Source organism: Sus scrofa, chromosome 1 (assembly GCF_054392235.1).
Source record: "Sus scrofa isolate SSC_HxYL_T2T_F1_AM1 chromosome 1, Sscrofa_HxYL_maternal_Yorkshire_Landrace_v2.0, whole genome shotgun sequence".
NCBI classification, from domain to species: Eukaryota; Metazoa; Chordata; class Mammalia; order Artiodactyla; family Suidae; genus Sus; species Sus scrofa.
This window is the reverse complement of record NC_139383.1, coordinates 193,860,258-193,877,375: the sequence shown is the minus strand read 5'-3', so window position 1 is coordinate 193,877,375 and position 17,118 is coordinate 193,860,258. Positions and strand designations below refer to the sequence as shown.

The 17,118-nt window shown below is 36.7% G+C and overlaps 1 protein-coding gene across 2 annotated transcripts in view; it reads left to right on the top strand.

The window, feature by feature from the left end:
* Positions 1 to 17,118, top strand: part of LOC110262205 (uncharacterized) — a 343,233-nt gene that overhangs the window by 299,637 nt on the left and 26,478 nt on the right. For both annotated transcript variants that reach the window (XR_014819157.1, XM_084981405.1), the window contains 3 exons: positions 9,909 to 10,421; positions 11,313 to 11,365; positions 16,126 to 16,282. Coding sequence is in view for 1 of the 2 variants with exons in the window: in XM_084981405.1 (XP_084837531.1) it covers positions 16,203 to 16,282 (80 nt within the window). In the remaining variant the exon portion in view is untranslated. The remainder of the gene's footprint in view (positions 1 to 9,908; positions 10,422 to 11,312; positions 11,366 to 16,125; positions 16,283 to 17,118) is intronic.

The window sequence follows — 17,118 nt, the reverse complement described above, 5'->3', positions numbered from 1 at the left end:
CCCTTTTCTCCACACCCCCTAGAGCATTTGTTATGTGTAGGCTTGTTAACAATGGCCATTCTGACTGGTGTGAGGTAGTATCTCATGGTAGTTTTGATTTGCATTTCTGTAATAGTCAAGGATGTTGAGCATTTTTTTCATGTGCTTGTTGGCCATCTGTGTATCTTCCTTGGAGAAATGTCTATTCAGGTCTTTTGCCCATTTTTCCATTGGGTTGCTGGCTTTTTTGCTGTTGAGTTGTATAACTTGCTTGTATATTTTAGAGATTTAACCCTTGGTCAGTTGCATCATTTGAAACTATTTTCTCCCATTCTGTAAGTTGTCTTTCTATTTTCTTTTTGGCTTCCTTTGCTGTGCAAAAGCTTGTCAGTTTGATGAGATCCCACTGGTTTATTTTTGCTTTCATTTCTGTTGCTTTGGGAGACTGACCTGAGAAAACATTTGTAAGGTTGATGTCAGAGCATGTTTTGCCTGTGTTCTCTTCCAGGAGTTTGATGGTGTCTTGTCTTATGTTTGAGTCTGTCAGCCATTTTGAGTTTATTTTTGTGCATGGTGTGAGGGTGTGTTCCAGTTTCACTGATTTGCATGCAGCTGTCCAGGTTTCCCAGCAATACGTGCTGAAAAGACTGTCTTTTTCCCATTTGATGTTCTTGCCTCCTTTGTTGAAGATTAAGTGACCATAGGTGTCTGGGTTTATTTCTGGATTCTCTATTCTGTCCCATTGGTCTGTCTGTATGTCTGTCTGTCTGTCTGTCTTGGTTATCAGAACCATACTGTCTTGATGACTGTGGCTTTGTAATATTGCCTGAAGTCTGGGAGAGTTATGCCTCCTGCTTGGGTTTTGTTCCTCAGGATTGCTTTGGCAATTCTGGGTCTTTTGTGGTTCCATATAAATTTTTAGACTGTTGGTTCCAGTTCTGTGAAAAACGTCATGGGTAATTGGATAGGGATTGCATGGAATCTGTAGATTGCTTTGGGTAGTCTGGCCATTTTTACAATATTAATTTTCCCAACCCAGGAGCATGGGATATCTTTCCATTTCTTTGAGTCCTCTTTAATTTCCTTGATTAACGTTTTATAGTTCTCAGCATATAAGTCTTTCACCTCCTTGGTCAGGTGTATTCCCAGGTATCTGATTTTTTGGGGTGTAATTTTAAAAGGTATTGTATTTTTGTATTCCTTTTGTAATATTTCATTGTTAGTGTATAGAAATGCAACTGACTTCTGAATGTTAATCTTATATCCTGCTACTTTGCTGAATTTGTTGATCAGTTCAAGTAGTTTCTGGGTTGAGTCCTTAGGGTTTTCTATATATAGTATCATGTCATCTGCATACAGTGACAGTTTAACTCTTCTCTTCCTATTTGGATGCCTTGTATTTCTTTTGTTTGTCTGATTGCTGTGGCTGGGACTTCCAATACTATGTTGAATAATAGTGGTGAGGGTGGGCATCCTTGTATTGTTCCAGATTTTAGTGAGAATGCTTTCAGCTTTTCTCCATTGAGTATTATATTTGCTGTGGGTTTGTCATAAATGGCTTCTATTGTGTTAAGGTACGTTCCCTCTACAGCCACTTTGGTAAGAGTTTTTATCAAGAAGGCAGTTGATTTTAGGATGTTGACCTGTAACCTGTGGCCTTGCTAAACTCACTTATTAGTTCTTGGAGCTTTTTTGCATATTCCTTAGGATTTTCTGTGCACAATAATGTCATCTCTGAATAAGTATGGTTTTCTTTTCCTTTCTTACCTTAATATCTTTTATTTATTTCTTGCATTATATTATTTCTTGCATTATTGCATTTGCTAGGTGTTCTAATAGGGTATCAAATAGGAGCAGTGACAATAGTCATCTTTCCTAGTTCATGATCTTAGGAAGAAAGCTTTCAGTCTCTTCATATTATATATCATGTTATCTTAGGGCTTTGTTGATACCCCTCTACTTTTTGGCTTGCTGAGAGTTTTTAATTACTAATGGTTGTTGAGTTTTGCCAAATACTTTTCTTCATCTGTTGATTAAATCATGTGTTTTACCTTGTTCTTCTGATATTAATCTAGTGAATTACATTGATTGGTTTTTGAATATTGATCCAGTCTGTGTTTCTGGCATAAATCCTTTTTTGCAATGGTATGTAATTCATTTTTCTTATATATTCCTGGATTGATATTTTGATAAAATATTTTTAACTTTGTTCATAAATGGTATTTGTAGTTTTCTTATACTAATTTTGTCAAGATTTGATATCAAGTAGAGATGGTCTCATCAACTGTTTTCTTTTCTCTTTTTTTTTTTGAATGGCTGCACCCACAGCATATAGAAGTTTCCGGGGCAGGTATTTAATCTGAGCCACAGCTGTAGCACAGGTCAATAGGATCAAACCTGTACCTCTGAAGTGACCAGAGCTGCTGCAGTCGGATTCTTAACCCACTGTGCCACAGTGAGAACTCCATAAACTGTTTTCTTGAAGTTATTTTTTCCCTCTGGCTACATTCAACCTACATGTATGGGAGGAAAAACAAAAAAATAGGAACCTCCTTTCTGGGTTGTTTCTTGAGTCCTACTTGCTTCTGTCCACCTTTCAGTGTCTCCTAATATTGTTTTGTGTATTTTGTCCATGATTTTTTGTTGTACACTATAAGAGTACCAAAAACAGGGACCTGCTTACTGTTTAAGCTACTGAATTTTGGAGTTGTCTGTTATGCAACAATAGATAACAAGTAACAATTCTTCTCATTCTTCACTCATATTAATCCTATTTGCCCTTGGGGTTCCAGCTTAAAAGTTAGCTCCTCAGAGAAAATTTCTCTAAATGCTGGATCTGAACTAGATCTTAATCTGATTATCCCATTTGTTTTCTTTTATGAATTTTTGTCAATTTGTAATTATTTGATTTGTGCCTTTGAATTATTAGCCAGTGTAAAGTGAGTGTTTAGTAGGGTGCTTGGCGCATAGTATCCATTCAGTATATTACTGAATGAATGGAGGAATTAATTTTTAAAAGAATGAATGAATGGCTGTATAAAACTACAGCTTATAATTCTGGAGAGATATCTTCACATGCAAAGGGAAGAATACATATTGTTAAATAGTTAAAAAGCTAACAAAATTTCTCTCATTAAAAATTAAGCTCCTTTCTCTCCTTTCTGTTTGATCACTGTCTAGCCTTCACCTTCTCTTTTGTATATATACACATACATATATAAAAATAAATGCTTATAATTATACATGTTATATATAAATATATATGAAAGAGATAAATAGATATTTATCATCTTGCTTTTCTTGCCTTCCAGATGGTTCTCTACAGTCTTTGTAAACTCCTTGGATTTTTTTCATTTTCTTATAATCATGGGACTTTGATTTCTTTGCTTAAAGAATTTAGCCCCCTGTTGCTCCTTCCTTACCCTTATGTTTAACCCTAGTTACCCTAGAAAAGTCTTGCACCTTCTCTAACCCATTGCTTCTGGGACTCTTTCTGGTGCCTGCTCTTAAACCTCAATACTTCATCTTGTCTGCAGCTCTCTGATGTGATCCATTGCTTTAAACATGGTTTTTGTTTTTTCAGCCATTACCCTTGGACCAGATGTTTTGGAACTTCCCATACTTCCTGGGCTCACCCCAGCCCTTACCTCAACTTTGATTCTGATTCCCCTTTAATTAGAGCCCTCAAAGTGCAGAGAAAACACACCCACTCCAATACTAGTTCCTGCTGGTAGAATTTTAACCTGGGCCTGGTCCCTGCTTGCCTGAGAAGGAAAATTTGCTACCTAGCTTGTTACAAACATAATATGAAACTCAATAGTCTTGCTGGCTTTATTGACTACATTATAGTTTAATTCATTGTGCAAAAGATCTTTGATTTTAACCATTATAAGATGAAATTTTTATGCCTTTCTAAGATTACATGAACTATTATTTAACTTTTTTCCTGATATAATTTTAAAATCGATTACCTACTGGACTATTATAGAGTTAGAACCTCAATGCTTAGTAAAGTGAGAGAGACTATTTCTTTCCTAAAATTCCCAAGATTTCTATAAATAAGCTTTGGTTTTTTTGTTTGTTTGTTTAATTTTTTTATTGATATTTCCCCAATACAGTTTTTTTTTTCTATTATACAGCATAGTGACCCAGTTACACATACATAATTTTTTCTCCCATTCTCATGCTCCATCATAGGTGACTAGACATAGTTCTCAGTGCTACACAGCAGGATCTCATTGCTAATCCATTCCAAAAGCAATAGTTTGCATCTATTAACCCCAAGCTCCCAATCCATCCCACTCCCTCCCCCTTGGTGGAGGCATGTTTGTTTGTTTTTTTCCTTCTTCGTATGGTCTCAGTGTTTTTTCCTTTTCTATGTAGCTATTAATTTCCTGTTAAAGTGTCTTTTAGAATATTGCTTCTAATTTGCTATAAACATTAGTTAGAGAAAAAAAAAACCCTGTTATTCACTTGACTTACTACATTTTACTCTTTCTTTTGACTCATCATGCTAATGTTTGAATTTTTACAATGATTATATTATCACTTTTCCATTTCTAAATCATTAAAAATAAATTTGTAAAGAATTAAAAATAGTACTTACCTCATGAGAGAGGTGTGAATAACACATGAAAAATGTGTAGGAGAGGACCCTATGCCTAGTGAGTACTCAGTAAACATTAGCTATTATGGTTTTTGCCTTCATGCCTGCTCCTAGAGATAGTCCAACTCTGCATTTGCAGCTCTTATTAGACATCTCCTCCTGGATATTTCCATCATCCTGCACCCCCACCCAAACCTTCCTGTGTTTCTTTCTTTTTTCATTTATAATAATTTTTTTTCCATTATAGCTGGTTTACAGTGTTCTGTCAATTTTCTTTTCTTTTCTTTTCTTTTTTAATTGTTATTTCCCCAATACAATTTTTTTTTCTACTCTACAGCAAGATGACCCAGTTACACATACATGCAGCAACATGGAATTAGAGACTCTCATACTAAGTGAAGTAAGTCAGAAAGAGAAAGACAAATACCATATGATATCACTTATATCTGGAATCTGATACACTCACAAATGAACCTTTGCATGGAAAAGAAAATCGTGGACATGCAGAACAGACTTCTGGCTTCCTGTGTTTCTTAATTCTGCCAGTAGCACCATCTTACTATCACAGACTTGAATTTTTCAAACACCTTTGATTTTCCTCTCAACGAAAACAATTCCTTTTTATTCTACTTGGTAATATTTAAGACTTGATGTTCTTCTCCATACCCTAGCTCATCTGGGCTAATGCCCTAGTTTCTGGACCAATGAATTGGTATGATAACTGCCTTTGATTTCCAGCCTCTGAAATATATTCTACTCACTTAGATTATTTTTCCTGAAGAACTTGTCTGATACTGTCTCTTTCCTGCTCAGTAACTTGTTGTATACTGAACTAAGGCCTTCCATTCTCCAGTCCTAACCACTAATAACTAAGGCCTTCCATTCTCCAGTCCTAACTACTTCAGTCACTTTAGCAGCCCCTTCAAGGCTTTGCAGCCTTCAGGCAAGTTGGTTAACTTATACTAAAATAAAGCATGATAATATTCTAATTCAAGGTCTATGACTTTTTTCTTTCTATATTTAAGTGGAGGAGATATAGTGAGTGGGCTTTGACCACCTCTGTCTGGGCTTCTGAGAAGTCTCTTTTGTTGGCTTTTAACAGACTCTTGGCTTTCTTCTGGATTGCTGAGATTGTCAGATAGCTAAGTTCCCTGCAGGTGAAGTTTAAAACTGAAAAACACATATGACACACACTCACGTGTGCATACCCCCCCACACACACACATATACATACATAATACATCCTAAGGAATACTTTGGAATTTCAACAATATTCTTTTTTTTAATATTAATTCTTTACCTCAAATACAGTAGATACCAAAGAAATACTTTCCCATTTCCTTTTACACTGGACGTATTTGCAACTTGAGAACAAGGGCCAGTGTTGGTTTTCAGACAGAATCCATTTAATTAATCATACTATTTGAACAGCTGGGGAGGCCATGTATTTATACAAGAGCTTAACATTCTTTCAAAAATTGTCAAGTATGAATCAAAATAATAATTTTTCACTTTTTAATGATATTCTATTTATCTTTAGATTTTATTCACACCTAACTTTATAAATCAATATCTCCAGTCTTTGAGACACATTGTTACCTATCTGTAAACGCTTTCTAAAAGCACTGTCTTATGCAGTATTGTAGAATAGAGCTAAGGTTCTCTTTACTATAGGGACTAATTTAGAAAGTGTGAGATTTTCCAATTTTTGTTTCTAAATTTGGAATGCAATGGATAAAGAAAATATATATTGATAAAATTATATTCCCCTTGATAGTTACCAGCAGAAAGATGAACTTTTCTTATTCAAAAGGTTGAAGTTTGCCTTATTCATTGCAGCAGCATAAATTCTACACAGACAAGTGTGGGTAGAAGACATAGTAAAATTGGATTCTTGCTTTAAATCACTCCTCAAGAACATAGTTTTAAAGAAGAAAATTAAAACATGCAAAGTAATAGCAAAAATAAGTGGAGGTACTGTCTAAAACTAGTTTTAATACTGAATTCTAGCTTTTATTTCTAGAGTAAAGGCTAATTGGAAAGAGAAATTTTAGATTCTGCCAGAGATAATCAGGTAGGAAACTCTAGTGCTATAAGTGATTATTTAAATGCAAGTTCCTTATCAACACCTGTCCTTTGGGGCACAGCCTGTGTGGTCAGAGCCCCCAATGGCCAAATTGAGGGCCTCAGAACTGCAGTGTCACTCAGTAACAACAACAAAACCATAAAGGGGCAGAAGCTCCATGAGACTAAATTTGGGGATAAAGGAAAGGACAGGCAACTGAAACATGGCATGGTCCATTTTAATTTTCGTTTTGGATTATATCATTACAGAACAAAACTGTTTATGGTTAGCAATTTGCATAGCTAATGTCATATAGCTTTGAAAGTTATGTTATGATTCCAGTGGAGATATGGCATATGCTCTTTCCTATAGGGATAAGGCAGGAAAGTGTCCAGTGCTGGCTGGTGCTCAGAGAAATGCAAGACTTTTTATGCACTAACTCAGCTTTGAGATTCCAGTGAGTCATTACCAAATGTACTTAGGTACTTAAGTCTCACATACCTCTCAGACTGCCTTTGCCTTTTTGTGCTGTCTCTGCTTCTTTTCCCCTTGTTTGATTTAAATACTTTTCTCTGTACAGAAAGAAAAGGGGCATGTGTTATTGGGTTCTCTGTTCTGCAACCCTGTAGGGGTGGTCCTGGCTCCCTTACCCCACTCTCTCAGACTGAACTGAGTACTGGACCAGACAACCTTGTCTCAGAAGATTGAGAGCCAGTCTTCACCCTTTAGAATTTTAAAAATACAAGAGGAGATGCAGATACACCCAAAAGTATGAACTTCAGAATAAAAACTTTGACCTCCTACATGGAATAGTCAGATGCAGGTCAAGTGAACCTTAATGTTATTCATTCATTCTTTCACTCATTCTCTCATTCATTCTACAGATGTTCATTGAATGCTTTTATTAGGCAAGTTCTTAAGCACTAGAGAAATAAGAGTGAACAATACTCAGCCCCATCTCTGCCCTCATGGCACTCTCAAAATAGTGGAGTAAAAAGACAATAAAGCAAGACATAAATATAAAATTGATACTGTGATGTGAAGAACATGGTAATGTAAGAGCATATTATAACCGTATGTGACATGGTCAGGAAGGGAAGTCTTTCATGAGAAGAGACTGGCAGGACAGGAGTAAACTACGTGACCATGAGTAAATAGTTTTCTGTGCAGACGAGGGAACATGGTAAGAGGCACTGAGAAAAGGCCAAGATATCTTTGTACAGAAATGGAGAATATGAGGGAAATCATATGGGGGAATATGATGGAAAGTGAGATGTGATGGGAAAAGGGGCCCAGACTGCATAATTTGTAGGCCTCACTGATGGGTTTCATTTTGAGTAGAAAGGAAGAGTAGCACATATTTTGAGATAATTACACAGAAGCATCATGTCCAGTGCAGAAGCAAGACAGACCTGCATAGTCTAGAATCTGATACAGTTGAGTATAATAAAGGCACACCACCCTACATTAATTGCTGGGGACAGCAATATTAAGAGATGGCTTCTTGAATAGGGGCCAAACCACTACTTGGTTAAAACAGGGAGGTTTTGACTAGCTCCACTAATAAATAATGAACCTAATATCCTTTGCCTGGCCTTCACTCTTTCACATAAATGCAATATGTTAATGCATCTGTAACAAATTAAGTGTCTCTTAAAAGTCCCTTAAAAGTCTCCAAATCTCTTAAAATGTAGAGTGCCTATGGAAAACAAATAAGCAAAATCCTTGACCTTTTCACTATTCATAAGTAAGATCAATGGAATATGCCAAGAAGCCAGAAACCTTTCTATTCCCAGAATTTTTTAAAGGAATTTGCTTTTATAAACCCAAAGCAAAATTGGAAATTTCTTTCAAAAAACTAACTTACTTGGTTAGCTTTTGATAATGAAGTCAGGAAAATAGTAATATATACCAGTTGCAATGCAGAATAACTTAAATCTCCAAAACTCACACTGATATTTGACATATGTAGCCTAGACAACCCTTGGAATCTAAGAGTAGCAGTTTAAGTTGTTTATTCTCGCATAATGGGAAAGGAGGTGGGAAGAATGTCTAGTTCCCATTAGTCCGTGTCTCATGTCCTTTCTGGGTTCTGGTGATCATTTTCTATAATAACCCATTAAGCTGACCTTTAACAGCCAATAAAATACCTGAGACCATGCATGAAATCCAAACAGAACCTCGAAATAGCAATAAGAAGATAGTCTTTTTGTAAGCACATTTTAAATAATAACAAATTTTATTTTCTTTTATTTTGAAAAAAAATGAAGAAAAGAATGGGGAAGTAAATGCTATTAAAGAACAACCACAAGGAGTCAGCAATTTCTGAGTTTTTCAATTAAGTTGCCCATTTTAAGGCTATTACACTGCTCCCTGAATCAAAAGGATTAACAATTTTCCTCTTAGCAATTAGAAAGGTAGAATTTTACCATGGAAGCACATGGGGGAAGACTGTACAAGAAGTTAGAATTAACTAAATCTCCACTGAGGACCACCCAAGAGGAGCTAAATGAGGGGTTACTTTCAAGTGGGGCTGGGATCAAAGATTGAGGGAGATTAGAACCAATAGGAGGTTAAAGGAAAACATCTGGTCTGTTGCAGCAATCACCAATAGAGAGGTGGATCTTCCTTGGGGGAAGAGCTGCTCAGCTGACCACTGATCCTACAACATGCCATAGAGTGCTGATTCTGTGGGGAAGGACACCTCTGTCATTCTGTAAGAAATGCTTTCAAACCTTGAGAAAAATTAATGAGGGTCTTTCTTCATGAGGCAGAATGAAAATGTACAATTCAACATTGGCGTTTGAAAGACATTTTTTCCCTGCTGGGGCAACAGAGCTGTGTTGCATATCGTGTATAACCCCTCAACAGTGTTCCTCTCGTGAATCCCATCACTGTGAATGGCCGAGGTGGACTGTGGCCCTTTGGGGGAGCAGCTTAGAGCTGAAGCCATCAGAAAAGAAAGTGATACATGTTAATACTGATTTTAATTAGCCTGAAAGCTTTGGCTTATATAATAAATGCCCATGTCTGTTTGGTCAAGAGATGTTAAAGTTCTGGGGAGAAAATAGAAATACTCAGAAAAAATAAGGGAGAGGAGGAGTTCCTATATTTTCCTAATTAAAAAAGTCTTTGATGAAAAGGGCACTTTATTTTAGACTGTTGGTGCTTTTCATAGTTTGAACCTTTTAAAAGAGGAGCTTGCTTTCACATGGTTTCTATACAAAGTGTAATTCTACCTTATTTCCTATTTTTCAGATGATCCTACACAATTAATCACTCAAAGGAATGACAACACAGCCCTCAGAAAGGCATCTTTAAATGTGCCAGTTTTATCTGTTATCTCTGCATATCACATTTCCTTAGAAGAATTCCAAGGGGAAAAAAAAATGTTAAAGGATCAGAGCAAACATGTTTGTCTTACTTCCCTATCTAACAGGAAGGCGGCTGGGATGAGACCCTGTGTGTGCTTGGCACTGGGTCACGGAGGGCAGTGGGCTGTTTCCTTAGGCTATGAGTGAAGAGCAGGCACATGCTTTCTGGGCACCATCTCTCCACACGATGTTTTCATCAGCAAGAGCTTGCAAGAGAGAGTCATACACTACCAGAGCTGGACGAAATCCATGTCACTTTTCCAATGAGGAAACCAAGGTCCAAAAAGAGCCACAAGAGGCAGAATTGGAGCCACTCTCCACTGGTTTTCATCTACAGCCCTGGTTGTAGCTCAGCACTTCCTTGCATTTCTTCCGTGTCTTATCATCACTGTTCCAGGTATCACTCAGACTCCTCATGGTCTCCACTTCTCCTCCCCTCTATGTCAGACAGCTAGGAGATGGGGCAACAAGGCCCAGATAACCTTCCCCAGAGTGAGTGCCATAGGCAGGAGAGGGGAGAACTTAAGAGCCAGAGAGCACTTGTGCAGCTCTTGTTGGTATTGGGAGTAACACAATATCCCGATTAGTGGAGAGCTATCTATATGGCCAGGCCAGATTGCCATCTTTGAAGCAAGAGAAGATGAACCACCTATAATGGTAAAAACCCCTCCATGACCATAGTCTATGAGAATTCAGAAGTCACCTCAGAATTAATCTATAGATCGTTATTATGAAATCTAGTACTCCCTGTATTTTCCCCTTAGATATATCAGTTAAGAAATCACTTTGTTACATAACAAAAAACACTTTGAATAAGGTAGAAGACATCATTTCTATGCTCTTTTATCCACCCCCACTCCTACACACATATGCTCTCCCTTGAAACTGCTCTTCACCCAAGCCCTTAGTAAAGGGCTGGTCCTAGGTCCGTATCAATACCACATCATCTGGGACCCCTCTGGCCACAGTTTACAGGATGAAGGAAATTCATTGACCTAACACTGACCTCATTGATAATTTTGGATGAACCAGTAAGGGTCTTAAAACTTTGAAATAACTGAGGTGGAATCAGTTAAACATAGTGAGTGCCAGAGGTAGCACCCAGACAAGACAGAGCTAATGTCACTGAGAAAACAGAAACTAAGTTGCAGAGGATCCTGATCTGCAAAGAGGAACAGAGATTACAACCACCAGGCCAACAGCTCTGCATGCATGAGTCAGCCAAGTAGAAGCCTCATTGGGAAGAACTTTGACCTAAATCTTTCACCTGACTATTCCCATTGTACAGGGAAAAAAGCTGATCAGATGTTCTACCTCAAAGACAAGCCCCATCAACCCCAGGTAAGTAGACATGCTTTCAGCCCTCTGTTTTCTCCAGTTTTCCAGATCTCCTTTTAACCAAGCACCAGGCACAAATTTTAATGGAAAATAGAACATCTGACCCTCCACATTCTTTACCAGGTAGAAATGAGCTTTGATAATTATTCTCAAGGAAATGTTAGGCAATGGAGGGACAAAAAGGAACTATGGAATTTACTGGAGAATCAGTTTCAGCACCCAGTGTGTCAGCTAGAGTGTGGATGACCTATATTCCTGAAGTTACTGGAATGTCAAAGCTAGAAAGGGTCTAAACATAATGTAACTTCGGGTATTTAATAATATTTTCAAGCAGCCACAGAGGGTTCTTGTTTGAGTACATTGAAGACACTCTAAATAGCACTTTTGAACACAGTCACATTGACTTGGTGGAAGTCGTCAAGCTGAGAAAAATGATGTGGGATGAAATAAAAAAAGAGAGCTCCTATGGTTGTTGGGAATCACTTTCTTAGCAGTCAGAGAACAACTTCTGGGACTGTCTTAGAGAAACTGTCACCCTGGCAACATTCTGACAACTACTGAACCAGAAATACTCCATTTGCCATCATGAATTAGATGCTGCCACATGATTGGCTCTGTAATTTAATAAGGGATATAAAGTAGACATCCATTATCCTTAAATATTAAAAATATCCTTATTTTCCCTTATCCCAAAACTCCTTTTTAGGTAGCAAGGTATAGTGGTAAAGGGAATGGGCTGTAAATGGAACTGTGTATGTTTCAATCCTGACTCTATCTTCCCAGCTATGTGATTTTGAGCAAGTTACTTAACCTCTCTATACCTCATTTGACTCATGTATAAAGTAGAGATAATTAATAGTGCTTCCCTTAGAGGGCTGTTGAAGGAGATAAGTGCTCAGTAAGTATCAGTTATTACTATAATTATTATTTTGGTAGCAGCACCATGATATTCCTTCAGGGAACTGCCATCTCTCTCATTCTTAGTACATATGTCCAAGGTGGACTTGACTCCTCTCCCTTAGTTCCTCAGATATTGCCAAAGTAGACTCTATAGAATTCAAAGTTAGGAGTTTTGATTTGAACAGTTGGTAAAGAGGCAATTTTATTTTGACTGGGGTTTTCTAAGCTAATGACTATAAGCCCAGAACCATTAGGAATCATCAAAATGAGGGATCTCGCCTGAGGATAAAGCCAACACAGAAAAAAATCAGAGTTGAACAAGGGCAAGAGAACAAATCTTTATGACATAATTCAAGCCCCTGGGTCTGCCTGTTCCTGAAACTAGTACTTGATATTCTTCAGATTTCCAATTGTGTAAGCCAGTAACTTCCTTTCTTTGCTTAAATAATATAAATGGGGGTTCTGCTATTTATAATTGAAGGTGTCCTAAGGAATATAGTAAATTCTGTCCAAAAGCATATTTGGGGCTAAGTAATTCACTTCTTAATTAATTCATCCAGAACATGTGTTGAGAGCCTACTATGTGCTAGACACTATCCCAGGTACTGTGATATGGTATTGAAGAAAATTACATTTTAGTGCAGGGGAAAGAGTCAATAAATTCATTGAACAGCTGTCAATTTTTGGAGGTCAAATACTAAAATATTGGCATTTTCAAATGATTCAGCCTAATCCCTAATCCCAGCTTCATTCAACGGTGGGATCAACCTTAAGACTTGTTCTGAATTGGCTTGAAAGAGCAAGGCATTTATATCAGAGCATGGTATCCAGGGCACCTGCTTCACCTCTTTGCTAACCTGTCATCAGCAGTATTCATACTGTTTAAAGTTTGTTTTACCATCTTAATTTTAATTGCAGTCTTTTCCCACATATTGTCAAGCCCTTTGGCCCCTCACTAAGCGCTATCCTTAAAAGTCAATCAAATGCTTATTGAAAGCATGAATAAACAAATGAAGTTAGTGATTAAAGGGAATGAAGCAAAACTGTAATTCAGATTCTCTATAGAACCATTTATGTTCAAAGAAGGAATCTGATCATTTCGTTGCATTCTTAAGATAATTTCACATTTTAATCTCAACAAATGTTGGTTAAGCAATTTATATTAAATACTGCAGGCATATACATACAAATGAGAAATGATCTTTAGTGTCAAGCAACTTGCCTTCTAGCTGTAAGCCATACAAACAAGTTGCCCCAAGAGTTGGGACTCTCTTCTAGATAAGGTGGAAGGCTTTGGGGAGGTGGTAAGCTGTCTGGGCTCTGGAGGTTGTACTGGGCTTGGATTAAATTAGGGAGATGTTCGCTGCTGAGGAAATTACATGGACAGAGGAAGAGAAAGTCGTGAATAAGCTGGATGATGGAGTAAATTTGAAAAATGGCAAGATATAACACCAGAATATTATTGATCTATAATCAGCTTCTGGAAATGTCTGAGCAAGTCTTAGCTACCCAAACAGCTCAGTCTTAAGAGAAAAACACTCTAGTATTCTTATTGTAATTCTTAATTTTATTTTCTCCAGAAGTGAGTCTATTCTAGGCCAATAATTTATTTGTGGACGTGGCTGGTTTTTATTTGGTTCTTTTATTTTCAAAAGAGAGCGGATTATTTATAAGCATGTGTAAAAAAATCATCTCAGGAATTGTATTGGTTTATAACACTAAAAGGCTTAAATATTACCTAAACATTTTTGAGAGGTCCTTCCTTACATTTTTTTCTTTCAGTATTGGGAGGGGAGAGGTCATGCTCTGAATATACATCTGAGAACAAGAAAACTTTCAGAATAGTTTGTTGAGCAGCTAATAACTAAATTTCAGCTGCTCTCCAACAATGTCAAACCAACTGACAGTATGAGAAGTAATTAAATAAAAGCAGAAGAAAAATGTATTTAACTTCTAAGGTTGATAAGGACTAGAAGAACCATGTGTTACTTCTGTAAGATAGTTCTAGCTTGTGATGATTTAAGATGAAAATGGATTTAATTTTAAACAGTGATGGGAAAAATTGAGATTTGGGATAAAACTTTGGAGAATAAGAATAAGTAATATATTTACTAACATAGTTTAATTGCTATCAGTTCTGTCCTCCAGAAGTAAAGCCAACCGTGGCTGTACCTCATCAGCAAGAGTCAGAAAATTCCAATTTATTTTTATCCTAACCTGAGTTTTCAGTTGATCCACTTCTAGGTTATCTCCAGCATTTTTGTGATAGTCTTGCGGCTCACGCTGAGCACGAGGGTGGACCTGGTGTGTTAGAGCAGGACGGCCTCCAGTTCCTTTTGAAGAAATCCATGATTAATGTGTTCGCACATCTCCCTCAGCAGGTTGCACATTGGAAAGGTCTTTCCAGAGGCTTTCTGAAAAAAAAAAAAAAAAAAAAAATTCACAGGGCTGGACAGATTCATGAATGTCTTCTAGCTCCAGGAAAGCCATCCAGACTGGAAATTTGCCAGAGGGCATACTTTGGCTTCCTGCCAATATTTTGTAGTAGGGAAACACACGATGTGGAGGGACTTCCTTTACTATGGTGAAAGCTTACTAAAGGTCAGAAAATTATCCATTTTACCCACACACAGAGTCTGACATTCACAGATTTATTGCAGCTCAGGAATTCATGACATATCCTTAGAGTTTACCATGGATGACAAAGTAGAAATATGTTAATGAAATCATTGTACATAAACATTAGTCTTTTCTGCACATTTTTACAGTGTTTCTCCAAAAGGGATAGATAATAATGATTTGATTTGCCTTATTCAATAATTCTTTAAACAACTTCTGAAAATATCTTCCCAACAGAAACATCATATCATCTGATTCATAATAACTAAACCTGACGTACCAAAACATAAACATAACACTTTTTCTTTCAGTTTTTAACTGAATCATATATGTAGAGTTTGATTTTTAAGCTACACTTTTTAAACAAAACAGTTGATGTAAAGGAAGGAAAATATCTCAGTGCCAGATTGGTTACTCCTGTCTCTTTATTCTCCACTCCATTTGCTCTTTTATACTAAATGCTGAAATTAAAGAGAATTAATGTCTTATTCTTCATGAAATAGAAAAGTGATGCACACAAACTGCTAATCTTTAACAAAGCAACATGTAGAGTTTTTGTTCCTTTCACAATTAAAATTTACATCACATCTTTTTCATTCAGTAAGAGGTCTAAGACCACCAACCTAGAAACAATTTCTAGTTTTTAATAGGTCCCATTAATATCTATGAAAACACAGTAAATGCATAATTTTCACTTCAGGATATGGAACCACAAGAAGTGAGTTATTTATATGGACTACATAAAAGTAATCTAGCAGTACCAATGCTTGCCAAAAAAAAGTATCCTTTATAATTTTCATTCATTCAACAAAGATTCATTGAAGTCCTACCAAATGCTTTGTATCAAGGCAGAAGTTTTAAGGGATAGGAGATATATAACACACAGCTCCTATCCTTGAGTAAGTAGATTCTAGTTGATAAAACACACAAGTATGTGTGCACACATTGTTACACATCCACAGAATACCCAGTCAAACGTGATTATGGGTTCAGTAGCAGTCTGATACACAAAAGGCATAGTGTCTCAGAGGAAATCATGTTCACTATTATTTTTAACAGTCTAAGAGGTTGTCATGGAAATAGTGGGCACTTTTCCAAAGGATAAACCAATGGCCAAGGATTTCATTCTTCACAGATGTATACATCTAATTGAAAAGAAAATTCTGTTGATGCTCTGTTACCCTGGATAAATATTTTTATACCTTAACATCCCTCTTTCTTCTTTTCACCCCCACACCCATCAGCTGCTTGAGTTTATAGTGCCTGTTGCTATGATTCCTTCACATTCTGCCAGAAATCCCAAGCAAGATTGTCTTAATCTATGAGCACCAGAGAAAATGATGTTATATTAATGACACATTCTCATGTACAAACAAAATGGCCTACTCAGAGTTGGGAAGGGTACGTATATATAAATACATGAATTTTCTCTTTTTATTCATTTTTAAAGTTTTGTTGAAGTACAGTTGATTTACAATGTTTTGGTAATTTCTGCTGTACAACAAAGTGATTCAGTTATACACACATCCATTCTTTTTCAGATTCTGTTCCAATATAAATTTCAGAGAATATTGGGTAGAGTTCCCTGTGGTATACAGCAGGTCCCAATGGTCAGTCATTCCATATACCACAATGTGCATATAAATGCATGAATTTTCTGAAGAACTTTTACTAATAGTTATAAGTCATCCTTTGTATTATCTTCCATGGAACCAAATCAACTCACTTCAGAATGATTTATCTCTGTGAATGGATAACGAAGATAGCTGGAAACAAAGTAGTCACACTCTGTGATTTTCTAAGTATTTCTGAACCTGCACATTTAGTCTGTTTCTTTTTTAGCTTTATTGTTTTAATTGTTAATTAGAATCAGCAAGAGAAGAATATATCATTAGAACCTTTTATATACACAAAGGCGAGGGAAGTAAAATCAAATAGAAACTGTAGGAGGTTCATAACAGAGCTGAAATTGTTGTTTTCACCCTCCTGGGCTGTAGTACCTGAAGCAGTGAGGTACTCCAATTTCATCATGAGATGATGGTCCATGATCTGAAAGGGATGGTACAGAGTTGATGCTGGAGAGTTTCAGGGGCCCAGAAGCTCTCCAGAGCATAGAATGATTTCTGTTTTCCTTCAGAACCCCTTTCTGATTTGTTTTCTTCAGAACTTGACTAAAATTAAGATGTTTCATGTATGTTAAGCCTTATTTGGAGAAGTCAAGCTATGTATCTTTTCTT